This window comes from Neospora caninum, chromosome XI, assembly GCF_000208865.1.
Source record: "Neospora caninum Liverpool complete genome, chromosome XI".
Taxonomy (NCBI): domain Eukaryota; phylum Apicomplexa; class Conoidasida; order Eucoccidiorida; family Sarcocystidae; genus Neospora; species Neospora caninum.
The window spans coordinates 5,181,901-5,198,648 of NC_018397.1; the positions used below are offsets into that span (position 1 = coordinate 5,181,901).

The window sequence follows — 16,748 nt, forward strand, 5'->3', positions numbered from 1 at the left end:
TGCCTTGTCGGCAGCAAAGCCGAAGGTAACGAATCCTGGAGGAACTTGGAGCAGTCAACAACAGGAACCATATTGAGAATGAATAGACAAGACGCGACGTGACACCTACCATGCCGCATATCAGCAGCTGAGAAAAACAGTACCGCCCCGTGCCTCTTCCAACAAATGCAAGCTATCTCACCGAACTGCGTCCAAATCCAATACCTTGGAGTCGCTGGCTCAACAGCAGAACAGTCATCCTCACTGCCCTACTCTGATATTCCTTGGCGTCTACTGATCGTGCGGCTTGGCGCGGAGACACCGCATGGGTTTGAGGGAAGCACGGCCTAGAGGCGTCAAGGTCCGTGATAACATCGATATGATAACACCAAAGAAGGCGTTCCGGGCTTGCGATTTTTTTGCATCATGGCTTGATTGACTTACGCCACGCTACAATGCATTTTTATCTTCCACGGAATTGACTCGCAGCCCGAAGTTTTTCTAAACAGGAAATGCTTTTTTTCGCGGACTCTGTTTGGCTCCTATCCTCTCGAATACGATCTACGTGTAAGACGGAGGTAGAGTCTCTTTGCCAGCAGAACACGCTGACCCCACACCCTTACCAGACGTCACCACCTCGACGTTAATCCGTGGAGAGGAGTTCAGGTAGAGAGCTGCAGATAACATGTCGCATCTTCGGGGCTGCCGACATATCTGCACAATAGTGTGTGTCACTTCCTCGTTCCTTCTCTCTGTCTTCAGGTTCCTCACAGATCTTCTGCCTCTTTCTTCACCGCAGGAGTTCGCTTTCCGCCAACCTCTCCCTCTTTTTATAGCTTGTCCGAAGCTCCGCCATCGTTTGGTAGCCTCAGGAGGCTATCACTGCTGCTAAGAATAACGCATCCTTTGCCCGGTACGTCAGACTGAGTGGACAGTTGAGATGAAATACATTGTCTCTTTCTCATTAAGGAGAAGAACGATTTTGGTCTCTACAATTTCGTTTTCTCTGGGAAGTATACATAACAATATCGTTCTCTGGTTCGGGCCTCGAAGGTATTTGACTTCAGGAACACCTAATATGGCAGCAGAACGAAGGACACGGAGGGTGCCACCTAAATGAGCAATGCTGCATTCCGTAGCCTAGGCTGTTGCGGTTGCCTTCTTGTCACTTTTGTAGCCTCCGCTACTAAGGCTCTGCGTGGCACGTTATCGGTTTTAGGGGGTAAGCGGAAAGAGCGGTGACGGTGTCGACTTCTTAACATCACACCCACCGAGTATTATTATCAAGAGCACTGGACATGAACTGACTATGGTATCACGCGTGTATTACGTGTGGTCAATCGGATGTAGTACCACCGTGAGGATAAGCTAAGCAGCGGTCCGCGCTAGTTTCATAATTTGCCGTGTAGAGCGACATAAAGCCGAGTGCTCGTTTGCTCCCAGCCAAAATGTGCAGCGAAAGATAACGGGAAGCCAGTAACATTTTCTAATTTCATGCTTGGCATATGTCGATGTACCGTGAGGAAATGAGTGACTTCGTTTCGGCTAATCTACCCTCATAAATGACATAATGTGTCAGGTTGTCCCAGGCTCCCCCCCGGCAGCTGCTGCACGGTTATCAACTAGGACCACGGTGCCCGTCCCTGTGTCCGTCGGCGCGCAAAGCAGACAGTGTAGGACATCTGACAAACCAATGCGCAAACAGCAGACGGTCTCGAGGATATACTATACCAACTCTTTCTCGGAGGTCGTGTGGGACGAAAGGGGGCGACCGGTTGAGACGATGTCGCTCGGTATAAATTCTGGTAGCGTGTTAAAATTTGCCTCCGAATGTATTTCGACGTCCTGGCATGAAGGACTGAGATGTTCGAGAAAACATCGAACAAACCTAGATCAGCCCAACGAAAAAAAAACAGTGTCCTTCAAAGAGAAAAGTATGAAAAAGAATATTAAATTTGTTACGCTCCTTGGACCCCGGTATTATTACCGTTTGATAAGGCATTTTCTCTCTAAACTTGATCCGGGGGATGTTCAGAAGAAGCCTTGACCAAGCAGCGCTTATTTTGTCTGGTTTTGTTTTCTTAAGGGGGCTCATGCTTGGTGATCAAGTAAAGGCATAGACCACATTGAGATCAACTCTTGCGCAGGTAGTTCTCATTGCACCACATCCAATTGGGGCGACTGCCACATGAGAAATGAGATGGATCAGCAAAGTCGTGGAGGGTAGCACCCCTAAAGGAGGCCATCTTTCCGACTATCTTGTAACCTGTGAAGAGATTCGAGGGGGCTGTTCATGGATGCGATGTCCATATAGAGTAGCAATCAATAGGCCTTCATGAGCGGAGGCTCCTATATTAGAGATTAAAACGCAATGTGAGGGCAATTCAGGGTCCATTGACGTAAGCCAGCTGTGATTGCCAGCAGCCTTCAGGAAAACCGGAGCGTCACTCTTACGGGTGATACTGTACGAAGGGACGGCACGCGTACGTAACCTGCCGTAGCTGTCGTTGGCAGCTATATTACGTCAACTCTTAAAGAAACTTATGAAACAGCTGCTTTTTCTCAGGTCAGTTCCCGATATGAAGAAGAATGTTGACTATTCCAGAGACCGGTTTGATCGTGACATTCGGTAAATGCAGCCTGAATTCGGACCCCCCGTGTGCAGACCATCTTGTGGCCCAGTGGCAGTCGCGCCACGTCTCCGTGCTCTAACGTGTTGATCACGATTTCATGGAAAAAGGCCGCTGTGACGCACATCTCCTGCATTGGACGATGTCGCGCTGCGACACAAAAATAATGGATCGGTGTCGCCTGTAGCCTGCATGCAGACGTAGAATGCCGATTAACAGCGCCACATGCATCAGCCAAAAAAGCCTGGAAGTCTAGAGTAAACACATTACGGCTGTGCGACCCACGCAAGGCGGCGTCTCACAAAGAGCGTTGAGGTCCTGAAGATGGTCTGCTTGGTCGTTCATTCGGCGAAAGGGTGGCAATTCAGTACTTGCATATCCGGGATCGTTTTGCAGTTTGTCACCAGGAATGCCCCATCGGGTCCACAGTTTGCCTCCGTCAGAATGTGGAGTGGTACTTGTTTGGTTGTCAAACAGTGACAAATGCTCCATTGGTTGCATGCTTAGTTCAGGCAAGGAACTTCTATCCCTTAATTACCGCGGAAGGTAGACGCCGTCCAGGCACCAGCAAAAGGCAGAGCATTCGCTTCCTGCAAAGACAGCAGCCAATGGTCATACTCACGAAAGTTTGAGCGTAACATATACCGTCCACTGGGACTAATTGGGGACGTGTCCCGAGTTGGCTTGACGTGGCAACAGAGGCCAGGCAAAGACGTAGGTATCACGAACGTGACTTTCTTCCACTTCCTTCCAATAGTTGCTACCAGGATGTACTTGTAAGACGGAGACTGAAGTGACTGGCGTTGTCCCAGAAAAACATGGATGGACACCATTGAGTCAGAATCATTTAAATCTCCCCGTGCAACGTAATCATCTTGCTTCCACAGCGGAAGTCGAAAGAGGCTTCAACCATTTTCCTCGGTGGCATCTATCCTGCTCACGATACTTCCACTATTTCATTCTAAGGTGTGTTCCATTTGCTCGACTGTGGCAGTAGCCAAACGTGGCCAGCATGGGATCGGCTCTAAACCCATGGAAATATTAATTCGAGAAAAAAATACCAGAATTTCGGAAACCCCAAGCACCTGAGAGGATGTCTCTCTCCAGTTCCAAATCAGAGCTTGTTTTCTGACTCTTGCATTCTGCTGCGTCTCCCCTTTTACTGTATGTGTTACTTTCTAGCAGATGTATAGTAAGATATTGCCTCGGAGGGCTTTCTTAGAAACGTCGGTGAGGCAACACATCAATAAGGTTACACTGCAATGCGTCCCCCGTTCCGTAACGGCGGCAGCTGTTGTAGACACTTGTCTGTGACCATGCCCCAACGGGGGACCCCCATCAATGCTATCGCCAACCTGTTAGCGGATAGTATATTTATCATGAGGCAAGCTCCAGACGAGCACCAATACAGCGTAGTTGTGTCTGCACAGAACTGGGAAAGGCAACAAGGAGTTTAATTCCAGACCTGGGATAGGGGAGAGTCAATCCAGCGACCATTCCCTGTGTCCTTAGCTAAGGTGACGTAGAGTATGGTATGCAGAAGGCGACTTACTTGAATACCAAGAACGGCGCACCTCCCATCAAAATGCGATTTGACTCCAGGTCAGGCACCTGATATAAAGGGCCTACACAGCTCCTTGCTCAATGAGTCTCATGCATCGCTACGACAACAAAGAGGCAGAATATGCCTCGTAGTGTAATTTATCACGTATTGAACAATACAGCCGAAAGAGGGTTAATTTCCGACAAGGAGAGTGTTAAACATCATCAGCCACACCTGTGCCCCGCTGTTCAGAGCATTCGCTAGTAGTAGTGGTATCCAACCGTTGGAAACAGCGGCGCCTTCGTCGCTACTGTAGCTGAAAAGTAGCCTAGGCTACGTGTTTAACACTGTGCAACAGGAAGCCGTCCTACGCAATGGGGCCGGATGGGGCGCGATCGGCGCGCGCCCCTGTGCTCTACCCCGGATGTGATACACTCCGTTACCTGTGTCTGTCTTGTGATTGGAAGCCGGGGAAACCTTCGTTTGCTGACCACGGGTCTGGAACACAGGTTACGGATGCCCAGTCCGTGGATCAGTTTGTGTCAGGTTGTGGGCGGCGGTATTTTGGCAGTCCAAAGGTAGGAAGATCCTTGTCTGGTACTTATGGTCCTCTCCGGAAGTCAGCCAAGGGGGGGGGGAATTGGGAAGAACCGTCTATGTTTGGAGACATTTCTGTCTCTGCCTGCGTACAACAGCCCGAAATTGAATGCTTTCACAAAACTTCGTGTCGAACATGGCATACACAACGGCTCGCGGCTTGGAGCATCGCCAACACGATACTGCGGTAGTGTCGCTGTAGATGCGTTTTTTTGCGTAGAGGTTAATATACAAACTGCGTTTGACTGTGGAGTATAAGTCTTCTCACAAGCAGCCTCTAATACCGAGCACGGGGAATCATTGTTTTTTCGATCCAGCTGCTACTGCTACCAGCTAGGGTTTTGAAACTGGGAGGAGTGTCGTGCACTTCTTCCAGGTGATACGAAGATGAAAATGGCCAGCGCAAAGAACCGTGAGTGTCACCAGTGTGTTTATCACTAGCTTTCGTTTGATGTGGGTAATTACTGACTGTTACGCAGGAGGTAGGTATTTCTGACTCATAACAATGTTCAGCATATCGAAGGTCCTGCGTGTTAATGTTTGGTAGAACCTGTTAGGATGCTGCAGCACATGGATATGGTGCGACAGCCTGTCAGGGGTAAGTGAAGGGTGTTGGTAGTAGAAGTTACAAGCAGGCACCAGGAGCAGGCCATCAGGCAGACATTCCTTATTCGGATCGGGGTTCGCATTGGCAATCTGCACGTACTAACCGCAAGGAGTTGTCAGCTCTACTCGTACTCGTACTTCCTGCGTCTTCCACAAAACTAAAAGGCGGAGCGTTTCCGAGTTCTTAATCCATTCCTAATCCTACCTACCACCTGCCTAAAAGGTATAATTCACCGAGAACTTCAAACATAATGCAGGAGAACCCAGTTATTGACCACACTTTTCAGGCTTCGCAAGCTATAAATTTCAAACAACCAGGCTTATATTGCTACAGAACATAGTTTGCTGAAGATTATCTATCTCGAATTTGGACACATTTGCTACGGTGATAGGGATAAAAACTCCACATGGCGTGGCAGTCGCCATGAGTCACACTGTGCTAGGGTTCGCATTAGCAAGTCGCAAGCAACGTCCCAGTGTGCCACAATCTTGCTCACACGCTACATAGCTACGGGTGTAACAATTGGACTGTGTGCTCACGGGACCACTGAACTTGAAGGCATGCAGACTGCCTTACCCTTATGGCCAGTTCGAATCGCTGCGACTCTGAGGAGACAAAACGACGAGTAACACAGTCACGCGTATTATGTACGAAAAGGAGATGCCTACAGGAAGTCAGATTCAGATGCAGACGGGGCTGAAATGGAAAATAATATTTTGTTCTACGCAAGACGCTTTCGGTACTCGGCAGTGCGCCGACCCCTCTGTAGTGTATAAGTAGCGTCATGAGCCTCCCCTTTGAGGTAAAGCAGGAAATCAGTTGCGGCGAAGCGGTTCGATGCCTCCCCTGTGATAGAGTCATCTTCTGATAGATAGGGCCGTGAAACTGGCAAGCATTTATGTCGCGATTTGACGGCCAAGTGATTCTGACACGCACTGGTGCCTCCGTTGAACCTCGACCTCCCAGAGTCGGCGGCTTTGCGCATGCCCGCCTGTCAACTTGCGACGGCAAACCCGCGCAAGTTCCTCTGACCGACGGTGTCTTTTACTCTGTTGATGCTGCCACGCTGACTGCTACGCAGTGTCCCATCTTTTTCCGCCTTTTTAAAGCTTTCCCTCTCTGTATGGGGATTTGGTTTCCCTTGCTGTTAACTTCCGCGTTTTTCTCCCGCGGTGGCGTGGCCGTCGAGCCCCACATGCATCGACCGGGTTGCCGCGACTTGCTCTGTCGCTTCGGCGGGTAATTCGTTTGTGTGGATTCATATACAGATTTCTATATTCAGGGTCTGTCTACAACCTCCCCAGCTCATATATTATGTCATGGCCCCTGTGGAGCCGTTCCGTTCCGAGTTCGAGTTTTCCGTCTGTGGACAGCGGTTGCATGCAGCGGCTTCCATACTGTGATAGCGAGGTGCTTGCGGGTTGACTGACGTTTCTTCCTCGTCTGTAACTCGAGTAGACAAGAAACTTCCCCACGGCTTCGTTCGTTCGCGTCGAGGTTTTCTTCCCCGCGCATAATTTAGCTAGGTTCTCTCGTCTGCTGCACGCCGCTCCATCGCACAGCGCGTTGAGCAATTAAGGCATACTTTGCGGAAGAAGATTCACTCCGGGCCTCGATACAAAACTGAACACTGATCGTTCGCCAGAAATTATCGGGAAGTCTGTCAGTTGCTCATCAGATCTGAATTCTTGTTTTGCCGTCACTTCCTAGCTGTTCGCCATGGCGCGCCTGGGTGGGGCGCGCCGCCCAGGAGGCGGTGGAAAGGGAAATCTTAAACAGACTGGTGGACGCTCGCGGGCAACTACTGCCCTTCATTTCCCAGCAAAGTCGTCAAAAGATGGAAAGAGAGGCAAACTTTTTGAGACGGAGGCGGACCAGTATGGCCTTGACGAAGTAGAAGAGTCGTACCGCGCTCGGGAACGCCGCAAACTCGGCGGGAGCGGCTCCGCAGCGGAAGACTTCATTCGCCTTGACGACGGAGATGACAATGGTACAGTGGAAAAAAATGCTCTGATGCATCACCTTTTGAGACAGTCCAGTTTTTGATGCGTCGCTGAAGACCACCGGCAAATCCGTAGTTGCCAGCACCCGTAGCCGTTTGGCAGTTCTGGAGGAAGCGACAGCAGATCCGCAAGGCTTTTTGTAGCTCGTGAATCCTCAGTCGCATATCAGTCTATTCGAAAACACAGGGCGGACGTTTCCAGTGACGAACATCGCACAGCACTAGAGAGGCGGCGGTGTATCTGCCGTAGTTTGACAATGAAGGTACTACGCGAGTTTGTATTCAGTTTCGCGTCACGGTCTTTGTGCGAGGGGCATAACTGCGTCTTCTGGTTTTGTACAAATGATTTCCAATCTAACATTTGAAACTAGGTGAAAGCTGGTTTTCAGTTCGTGAGAGTTGTCCTGGAAAACTGGCTAACGAGTGCCTCGCGTTCCTGTCTTTGGCGGGAGCTGTCCGGTGCATGCACTCGTGTCCGTAAGGGCTCCTGACGAGTCGTGACTTTTATCTGAGTGCTTTGAACAGAGAGTGAGGGCGAGCAGGAACGCCGACTCATGGGGCTCGAGGGTGCGGAGGACGCACTAGAGGATGATGAAGAACTTGAAGAGGAAGAGGAAGCAGAGGAAGAAGAGGAAGAAGCAGGTAGGTGGATCCGCAAGTGGCTACTACTGCGGCTGTCGTCTTACAAAGGCCGTGTTGGGGTGGCCGAGAGTGCGCCGACTTCGCTGATGCTGGCCGAGCCTTTTGTTTTTCCCTCACCGCGTGGATGTGCTGACGAGCCTCGGCCATACGATTTGCCTAGGCTAGCTGTGCCGCCAAACGGAGGGGAACAACTAGGGCGACCCTGTGCTGCCAAGGAGTTTGAGGTGGGGAGGAAGGGAACGCCGGTGAAGAAACAAGCTCGGTTCGAATATTTGGTGTTCTAGAAATTCCGTCACTGTTCACAGACGCAATGGAATGCGTGTACACCTGCCGCCCACACTGTCTGTCTGCTTTTCTTTGTTTGATGGTCTCAGAGGATGATGAAGATGGTGCGCGAACAGCCTGGGGACGATCGGCTAAGGCGTTTTATGCAGATGACGATGAAGAGGAGGAAGACGAGTCAGCAGACGAGGAGGAGAACATGCGCATGCGGGAAGAAGAAGCGCGTCAGATTGAAGAGGAAGAACAAGTTGAGGGATTGGATGAAGATGATTTCGGACTTTCCAACCTAGCGGAAGCCGCGCGAGGCCAGCGGAAGACGAAGGCGTCGGGGAGAGAAGATGAGGACACATCGGAAGAGGAGGATGATGAATCTGGAAGTGACCAAGTGAGTCCTGGAAGAGGGGAGGCAAATCAGTTTAGACGTGAATCAGCGAGGTCCAAGCATACCGGTGTCGCTGCGAGACACATTAACGGAGTTCTTTTTCGACAGATGACTCGTTATGTGCGTCTCTGCATGTGGGTTGACGGGCATGTCTGTGAGATTGAACATCTAGTCGTGTTTTGCGCAGCCATCTCCGCTTCGGAAAGGCCCTTTCTTTACCCACAGGATCTGCAGGCAATCCTGAGTGGATTCGAGGCAGCCTCCTCGCGTGATAAAGAAGCAGGGGGGCCTATTCATCTGCTGCTATCCTCGTCGGAGTTTAAAGCGCTTTCGGAGCAGGAACGACAGAAGATTTTGACCGAGGAACACCCAGAGTTGCAGAGCCTCTTGGACCAGTTGAAAGCATCCCTGCAGGACGTGCGCGGAACGCTGAGGCCGCTGCTTCGAAAAGCAAAGTGTCGACAGCTCATCACGAAGGAAGTGAGAGGAACGACTCAAGGAGAGAGACAGGTCGCGAAGAAGCAATACGTCTGGTGTCTGTACACTCGGATGGGGTCGTGCACCGTCCCGTGTTTCCGATGTTTGAGTCTGACGAGCTGTTTGCCTCACGCTGATCTAACCTCCTGTCCCTGGTTTTTGTCATGGCTTCTCCGCCAGCATCGTTCCCTCCTTTCCCTTTCGCGGCTTTTTCATTTGTGGCGTTCTCTGTGTTTGCTTCTGCTTTCCACAGGGTCTGTCATTCTTGGACACGAAAAACCAGCTGCTCGTGGCATATTTGACGTATCTTAGTTACTACGTTCTTCTCAAGACCCACGGCGTGGCCGTCACCGACCACCCTGTGATTGAGAGACTGGTGGAAGTTCGCTTGCTGCTTGAGAAGCTGAAGCCAATTGACGACAGGCTGCGCCTCCAGATCAACCGCCTGTTGCAGCTCGCGCACGAGAAGAGCGTCAAAGACGCCGATGCTGGTGAGCTCCTGTGGAGGGAAAAGTGGAGCAGAAAAAAACGAGGAGGAAGTGGATACGTGCCTCAAGAAGAACAGGAAGGCGGCCGAGGGTCGAGCACATCTTCCGTCGCTCGACGTAGATCGTTTGAAGACAGACCTGAACGCATCCCGAGGCGGTGTCCGGAGTGCGCGGCTTTAGGCGGAGACCGATCGTGGGTGCAGGCCTATCTTTCGCGCAGTACGTTTCTGTGCATGTGCATATGGATCACTTGTCAACAGTCCTCGTCTCCCCGATACTTGTCGTGGAGGGACTGATGCCGGCGACGCCTTCCGTTTTGTGGCCAGCCAGGTTCCCTCAGTAGCGAGAGGGGCGAAGCCGTCTAGTGCCGCCAAAACCGCATGTTGGCTGTGTTCGGAGGAACCTTTCGGGGTGGACTTTTTTCGCTGACACTGCGAGTTTCTACTCAGGTGACGAAGAATTCGCTCCGGCTCGGCCTCGTCCCGACCTTCTCTTGGGTGTTGGCGAGGAAAGGGATGACGCAGATGCTTCCACGGAGGAAGAAGAACGCGAGAAGCCCAAAGGAAAGAAGGCGAGCAGATCGAACGAAGACGAGGGCAAGCAGGTCTACAAACCCCCGAAAATCCTTGCCATGGAGTATCACGCTGAAGATCAGGTATGCGACATCTTTGCGCCACCGCGCTCCTTGAAACGCGACGCTCGCGTGGCTTTGTCGTGGGAGCAAACATCTTTTCGTGCTCCCGTTTGCGTGGATTCACTCGTCTCCAGCTTCCGTGTAGCGCTTTTCTCCCTTGCTCTTCTTTGCTGCCTCCGGTCTGAGGTTGCTCAACTGTTCTCGTCGGTCTTTACGTGCGGGTGACCCCCCGCGCGTTTGCGCCGCGGTAGGCGTGCGGCCGTTTTGGGCGTTCAAGTTTCGCCTTACTTGCTTTCTACTTTGTTCGGCTATCGGCACCAGGCTACATTACATCCACACGTTCTTCAAGCATCTCGAGCCGATTTGTCTGCGCGTGATTGCCCAGTCTTTCTCTGTGCCAACCTGGAAGACACCCCCTGTGTGGTGCCGTCAACGCCTTTGAACGCGTCTCACGGCGGGCTGTGGTTTCCCCTTTTCACGTAGTGTTTGCATGCTTTCTTTCGGTCGCTTTCCGGCAGGTTAACAAGGTGAAGGAAAAGGCGGAACGGGAACTGCGTAGAGCCGCAGAGCGCCTGAAGCGCAGCGAGCTCGTGCGGGCAGTTCGGGAAGAAGTGGGAGATGCTCCGGAGGAAGTCGGTATCGAGCAGTGGATCCAAGTCCAGCAGAGTCGCTTAGGCTCGGCGGCGTCGATTGCCAAGCAGCGCGCCCGGGAAGCCTTTGAAGAGGAGAATATGGTGCGACTTTCGATGTCGAAGAAGGACCGGAAAGGTGAGCGTCGGAACGTTCTTCGCTGCTGGCTTTCCGCAGTGCGTCCTTTCAACGTCCAAGCTGCGCGGGTCGTAGCTGCATGTGACTTGGTGGGAGGGGGAACCTGGTGTTTTCGCCGGCTGATGACTGGGATCGAATTCGGACCGTTGGTAGTTCTGTGGCACCAGCTACGTTATGCTCTGCAGGCGTCCATTCGTCGTGTGCGCTTCGTATGGACGTAGGAGTGCACCCTTGTCTCTTTGGGGTTGTTCAGGTTCTTCGGTCTTGTCGCCGGGGTGTGGTGTCGTGTTGTTGCTGGGGATTTCCCTGCCAAAGTTTCTCTCTTCAGTTTCTGTCGCAGGCCACGTTGTTCTGTGACCTCGCCTCCTGGCGTCTCCGGGGTTTTCGCCGGCTACCGGTGTCTTCAGTTTTCGCTGCTGCATGTGGCGCAGAGAGCATGGCTTTTGTGTGCGTTATCACCTCTCGCTTTTCTTCCGCAGAGCGGCAGATGTCTAAGAAGCTGGAAGAGCACCAGAGGCGGATGACCGTGGGGACGACACTGGGAGAGTTAACGGCCTTTTCTGAGTCGACTTTGGATGCGTTGGGAGATGATGACGAGGACCCGACACTGGGTCGCGCCAACAAGAACAAGAAGAAGCAGACAAATGCTCTGAATGCTTATCTCAATGCCGCCAAACAGGCGTCTGAGACGGCACGGAAGGCGGAAGCGGCTCTCCAGGCCGATCGTGCAATTTTGTCGAGACAGGAAAATAAAAAAACGCTGTCCTTCAACCAGCTTCTCAGCAAGCAGAAGAAGGATAAGGGGTACGATCCGAACTACAGAGCGGAGCGGTAAAAAGGGGCGGACGATCGACGATTAAGCGCCTACTGGTCCCATATATATATATATATATATATATATATGGTTATGAATGTCTGTGAATTGACGGCAACTTCGCATATGTGGGACTGCGGCGGGTATCTAGTATTGTAGTTAACTGTCGGCCGCTGAGCGTTTGCTGAGCGATGTGTGGTAGCGGGAAGAAGCTACGCATCTGGCTACGCGTCCTTCACTTCACTTTGTGGAAATTCGAAGGTGGATCATCCGGTTTATGTCCCACCCCTTTTCTATCTGCAGTTGGTTGAAATTCCTTATGTCTTGCATTTCCCCCTCAGCATGCAAATGGCCGAGGAGGGCGAGTTGGATGATGCGATGCTTTCCGGGAAAGGAAGGAAAGGAAAGAGAAAGGAAGACAGCGATGTTGAAGCTGACTTGCCGTATCGTGAAGAGGATCTTGAAGCTTTTGGCGAGCTGCTTGAAACCCAGAAGAGCCGCAAAACTGCGAAGAAGAAGCAGATGGAAGAGCGGGCTAAGGCCTTCATCCCGAGTGTTCCTGAAGAGGTCGACGGACAAAGAGGTAAGGACGTATAACAGTGTGAGGACGTAGAGGCGGTAATCTGCGCTCGTCTCAAGAACAAAAAAGAACTGCGGTCAAACAGGGAGTTCCCTCAACAGCATACATGCGAATATAGCTGTATATATATATATATATATACCTGCACATAACTTGGTATGAATTATAAATTTTTTGCCGTATCGAGTTTATCCGACGGGTGCCTTTTTGCATGGCTGTATTTGCAGCAACGACGCGCCAGATTTTGAAGAATAAGGGACTGACCCGGAAGAGAAAGAAGTTCGAAGGAAACGCCCGCGTCCACAACAGAATGAAGTTCGAAAGCAAGATGAAGAAGCTGAAGGTAGGCAGAGAACACAATGATGCAGAACATTGTCCGGAGTTGCTGACATCGAGTCACACGTGTCCCTGTCTCCTCTGTCTCCGTCTATCCCTGTCTTCGTTGTCTCTCTCTCCCCCTTTCTCTACATATTTATATATATATATATATATATATATTGGGATGGTACATTGATGCACATATGTCTAACCTACAGATACATCTGCATACGCGCTGGGATGTGAGGGGTTTCTGTGGCCAAGTTAGTCAACCGGAAGAGGAGTGTATCATCACCAGCACGTACGCCACTACGTAGACATCAGTACTAGCGTAATCTTATGTGGTGAAAGCCACATATGCTCGCATTTACATGCTGAACTGGTAAGCGGATGTATGGCAAATGAAAATTTATCCTTTTGGTAAGCGGCGACCTGTCCAAGAGTGTAGACATTTGTTGAACTCAAAACTACCGCCGAATGAGGCAGCGTCAGGCGAAACCACATGTATCGGCAGTGCCTCTCATCCGGTTCCCTTTTTTGTGTCTTCTCAGACGATACGACCACCAGGGCGCACGGTGGAGGGCGATACGTATATGGGAGAAGAATCAGGGATTCGGTCAAACCTCAAGAAGTCCAGGAACTTGTCGTAATTTTCTTTTCGCGTTCTGTTTGTCTTCGGTTGCGACTGTTTTACCTTACCCCGCACGTATTTACGTGCTTGTTGGTATTTTCGATGACAAGCAAACGCTCATTTTTTGTACCCGTCAATTGGAGACGCTTGTCTTCCTAACTGACGTACCGGGGTCGGGTTTTGTAGTCTCTTCCTGCCAGATGTTTATTGAGAATTCCGAAGCGGTTGTTACCACTTTGTCTCGTACACAGCACAGCCGGTCCCGTCTCCACAGGGTGTTGACCCCCTGTTAGCAGTCAACAGGCGACGGAGACACGAGTCGCATGAGCGGCGTATGCACATGTGCACCGCTGAGGCGCTGGTGAGGGGTAGGCAGGGCACTGCCGGATTCACAGAGTATGGCCACTACTTATTTTTCATCGAAAGGACACAGGTGTGATGAGGCTACAGGCGAGCTGCTGTGTTCTGGTTTATACAGAATAAGCCTAATCAAGAGTTGCGCAGGAGACTTCCTGGGGGACCGGTGTAGCTAACAGGAAGGCTTGTGGTTGAAAGGTGTGCTGAAACGCCCAAGCTGGCTAAAACCACTGTAGCGCTGCATGTCGCAAACCACAGGACCTTGGGTCGTAAATCACCACAACGTTGCCTGCCGTTTGGTGGGCCGAATTGCAGTAGCCTGTAAACCGGCGGTAGGCAAGGCGGGTGCTGAGGTGACGTTTGATAAAGACTCCGAACATGAAGGAAAATATCACAAGTGCCCATAATACTGCACCATTCAGGTTCGTTTTCTCTGGCACGTTTCCTGGGAGCAAAACTGCATTCCTACGTTGCACATGATATTACTCTGCGATGTATTTAGCCACTAAAACGCGGCACGTTGATCGGCACTGTGTCGCCGCCTGTCCGGAAAATGCGTATTACGATTTCTGTTTAACATAACGGTATCCCGCCAGTTTTGGCGAGAGGGATGGAACCGTTCTTGTTACTGTGAACGGGACAACGCAAACCAAACTGGACCTGTCCACCGACTCCTTTATGAAACAGCAATGAACAACTTCTGTCTCTGGAGAAGCAGGACTTTCACTTCACTACCGCGGCTCTCTCTACAACACCTGTCCCACCTCCTACTCGGTTGACTTGTAAGGTTCCAGATCTGTGGATGCCGTATAGTCAACTTTGCCTGGAAGCACGACGACCATCGTGGTTCCTACGAAGTCACCTTTCCGAAGAGTCTGGACGAAATCGTCATCTTCCGCGCTTTCCTCCGAGCTCTTCTCCGAGTCCTTTTCCTGCTTTGTCCCAGCTGCTTCTTCTCCCTCTTTGGTGTACCCATCCCATCCGACGTTGAGAAGAGCGATGACGCGATACATGATGCTTTCCCCGTGGTCAGGCAGTTTCGCGCAGAGCAGCGCAGTCAGAGGCGCTCCTTGCTTGTACCACGCCGTGATGTCGGATGTGAAGACTGCGACGGCTTGTGGCTCGTCCTCATCTGTACTGATGTCATCCATGCGTACCGTCAAATATGTCGGTTTTGGCAGGTTCGCTGCGTCAAGCTCCGACGGGAAGCTGACTGACACCTCTGTAGCAACACCAATGATTCCCTCATCTTTGACACTCGCAAAGTTGCACGAAGCATCATACTTCGATTGTCCTGGTTTCTTGCTAGCAGGGGCGCCGTCGGAGGACCTGCCGTCCTCAACTGTTTGCTCCGTAGTCACGACAGGAAACATGCGAACGCGCACATTGCCATACTCATCAATGCCAGACTCGACCTCCGTCAGGCCAATGTAACTTTCCACTCGTGATCCCCCGCTCTCGACGTGTACGCGGCCAAGGTTCAAATGCGTATGTAGCCCATACTCCGTGATGTTCTTGTTGTCGGGTATCTTTGCACAGAATGCGTACGGGAGAGGCTTTCCCGGCTCGTATGCGCTGCTGGTTTTGGTGTGGTACACGAAAAGGATTGGCCGATCTTCCATCTCGTCTCTGGTAGCGTCCTGCACCTCAATGGTCAGAGAGGTAGCTTTTGGAAGCTCAGACGGGTAACTCATGTCTTTCCACACGAGAGTCCCCTTGAACGAGACTGCCATGAAGCCAGCGCCAACGTGATCCGCGTTACACTCGTCCAAAGATGGCCCCTCCATCTTTTCTGGGGGATATGGCAGCGGATTTTCATTCGTTACAATTGTGGCTGAGCTCTCCTCCGACAGGTCGACGGAGTCATCGTTTCTAGGTTTGTCCGCACTTGCAGGCTTTTGCGCAGACTCGGATGCCGGGGCGCCACACCCAGGGTACGGGAGAGCGGCCACAAGAAACAAGGCTGCTGTGAGCAGCTGATGAAATCGAGTCACCATTTCGACGAGAAAAGATTGCCTGACGTTGGGTTCGGATTCTCACTTCTACACTTGGTGCCCCACACCTGCAGACCAATCAGGAAGCCGGCTGCCTCCCCACGTAAATTCCGGGCAACTGCCGACGGAAAAACAAACGGAAGGAAAACTGCTTTCGGAGTGCTACCGATTGAATGAAGTGGCTTCACTAGGAATGTGCGAATATGTGACGAAGGTTACAACGGCGACACGAAACTTAATGGATATTTCAGACGATGAAGAGCCGAACTAGTCTCTACGAGACTCTCGGGCTGTTGCCGACACGGATTTTCACACAAAAACAACGGGCATGCTCCACTGACAGACTGCGTGTAAGAGTCTGACTCGAAGGCCAAGACTCTATCCGCACTCACCCGAACGCCCCTATGTTGCAACTGCTCAAACCGGTGTCTGTTACCTTACCTGGAAAACGAATGCTTGTTCAAACGCTACAGATGTTGACCATCAGCACCAGCAAAAACTGCCTGAGAGTGACTTGTTTGCGGGCATGACTTGTACTTGAGCGCCCAATCCAGCTAGGCTCCCCGTCCCCGAGGCGATTGCTAGATGCTGGGGGAATGCAGCTTTCTTGGGCACATTCTTTTTTGCCAGCGTAGTTTTTTTGGTCTACACGTTTGGCTAGTTCTCAACGCTATCCCATCTCGCCGCTGAATACTGCTGAAGCGCAAAGCTCGCCGGTTGGTGGCACGACTTGCCGATTACACGATATTTGTCGGCATATTCGCCCATCGCCACCGGCGATGACAACGTACTGGCCCTCGGCGTACCACTCTTGCCACAGTTTCGTTTAACTACAACGCATCCGCATAGGTGATGGGGACGGAAGGACAGCCATGCGGAGGCTTCCTCGGATGTTTATTTGGTACCAGTGTCACAGTAGTTTGCTGAGCTACGACGTATGCTCAGTAATCTGAAACGCTGCCGATAACGGAATTTCAACCTCCCTGTTGTGTAGCGAGCAGTACCTAGACAAACACATACCTA

The 16,748-nt window shown here is 51.4% G+C and overlaps 2 protein-coding genes across 2 annotated transcripts; one reads left to right on the forward strand and one right to left on the reverse strand.

The window, feature by feature from the left end:
- Positions 1-7,075: 7,075 nt before the first annotated feature.
- Positions 7,076-13,393, forward strand: NCLIV_059190 (hypothetical protein; the record flags this gene model as incomplete). The annotated part of the gene is made up of 10 exons (XM_003885473.1): positions 7,076-7,346; positions 7,884-8,000; positions 8,375-8,667; positions 9,395-9,632; positions 10,079-10,284; positions 10,782-11,031; positions 11,511-11,862; positions 12,187-12,428; positions 12,653-12,768; positions 13,295-13,393. 10 exons carry the CDS (start codon positions 7,076-7,078, stop codon positions 13,391-13,393), a joined length of 2,184 nt encoding a protein of 727 aa, XP_003885522.1.
- Positions 13,394-14,498: 1,105 nt separating this feature from the next.
- Positions 14,499-15,728, reverse strand: NCLIV_059200 (conserved hypothetical protein; the record flags this gene model as incomplete). Its single annotated transcript, XM_003885474.1, has 1 exon — positions 14,499-15,728. The coding sequence occupies one exon, from the start codon at positions 15,726-15,728 to the stop codon at positions 14,499-14,501; it is 1,230 nt and encodes a 409-aa protein (XP_003885523.1).
- Between the last annotated feature and the right edge of the window lie 1,020 nt (positions 15,729-16,748).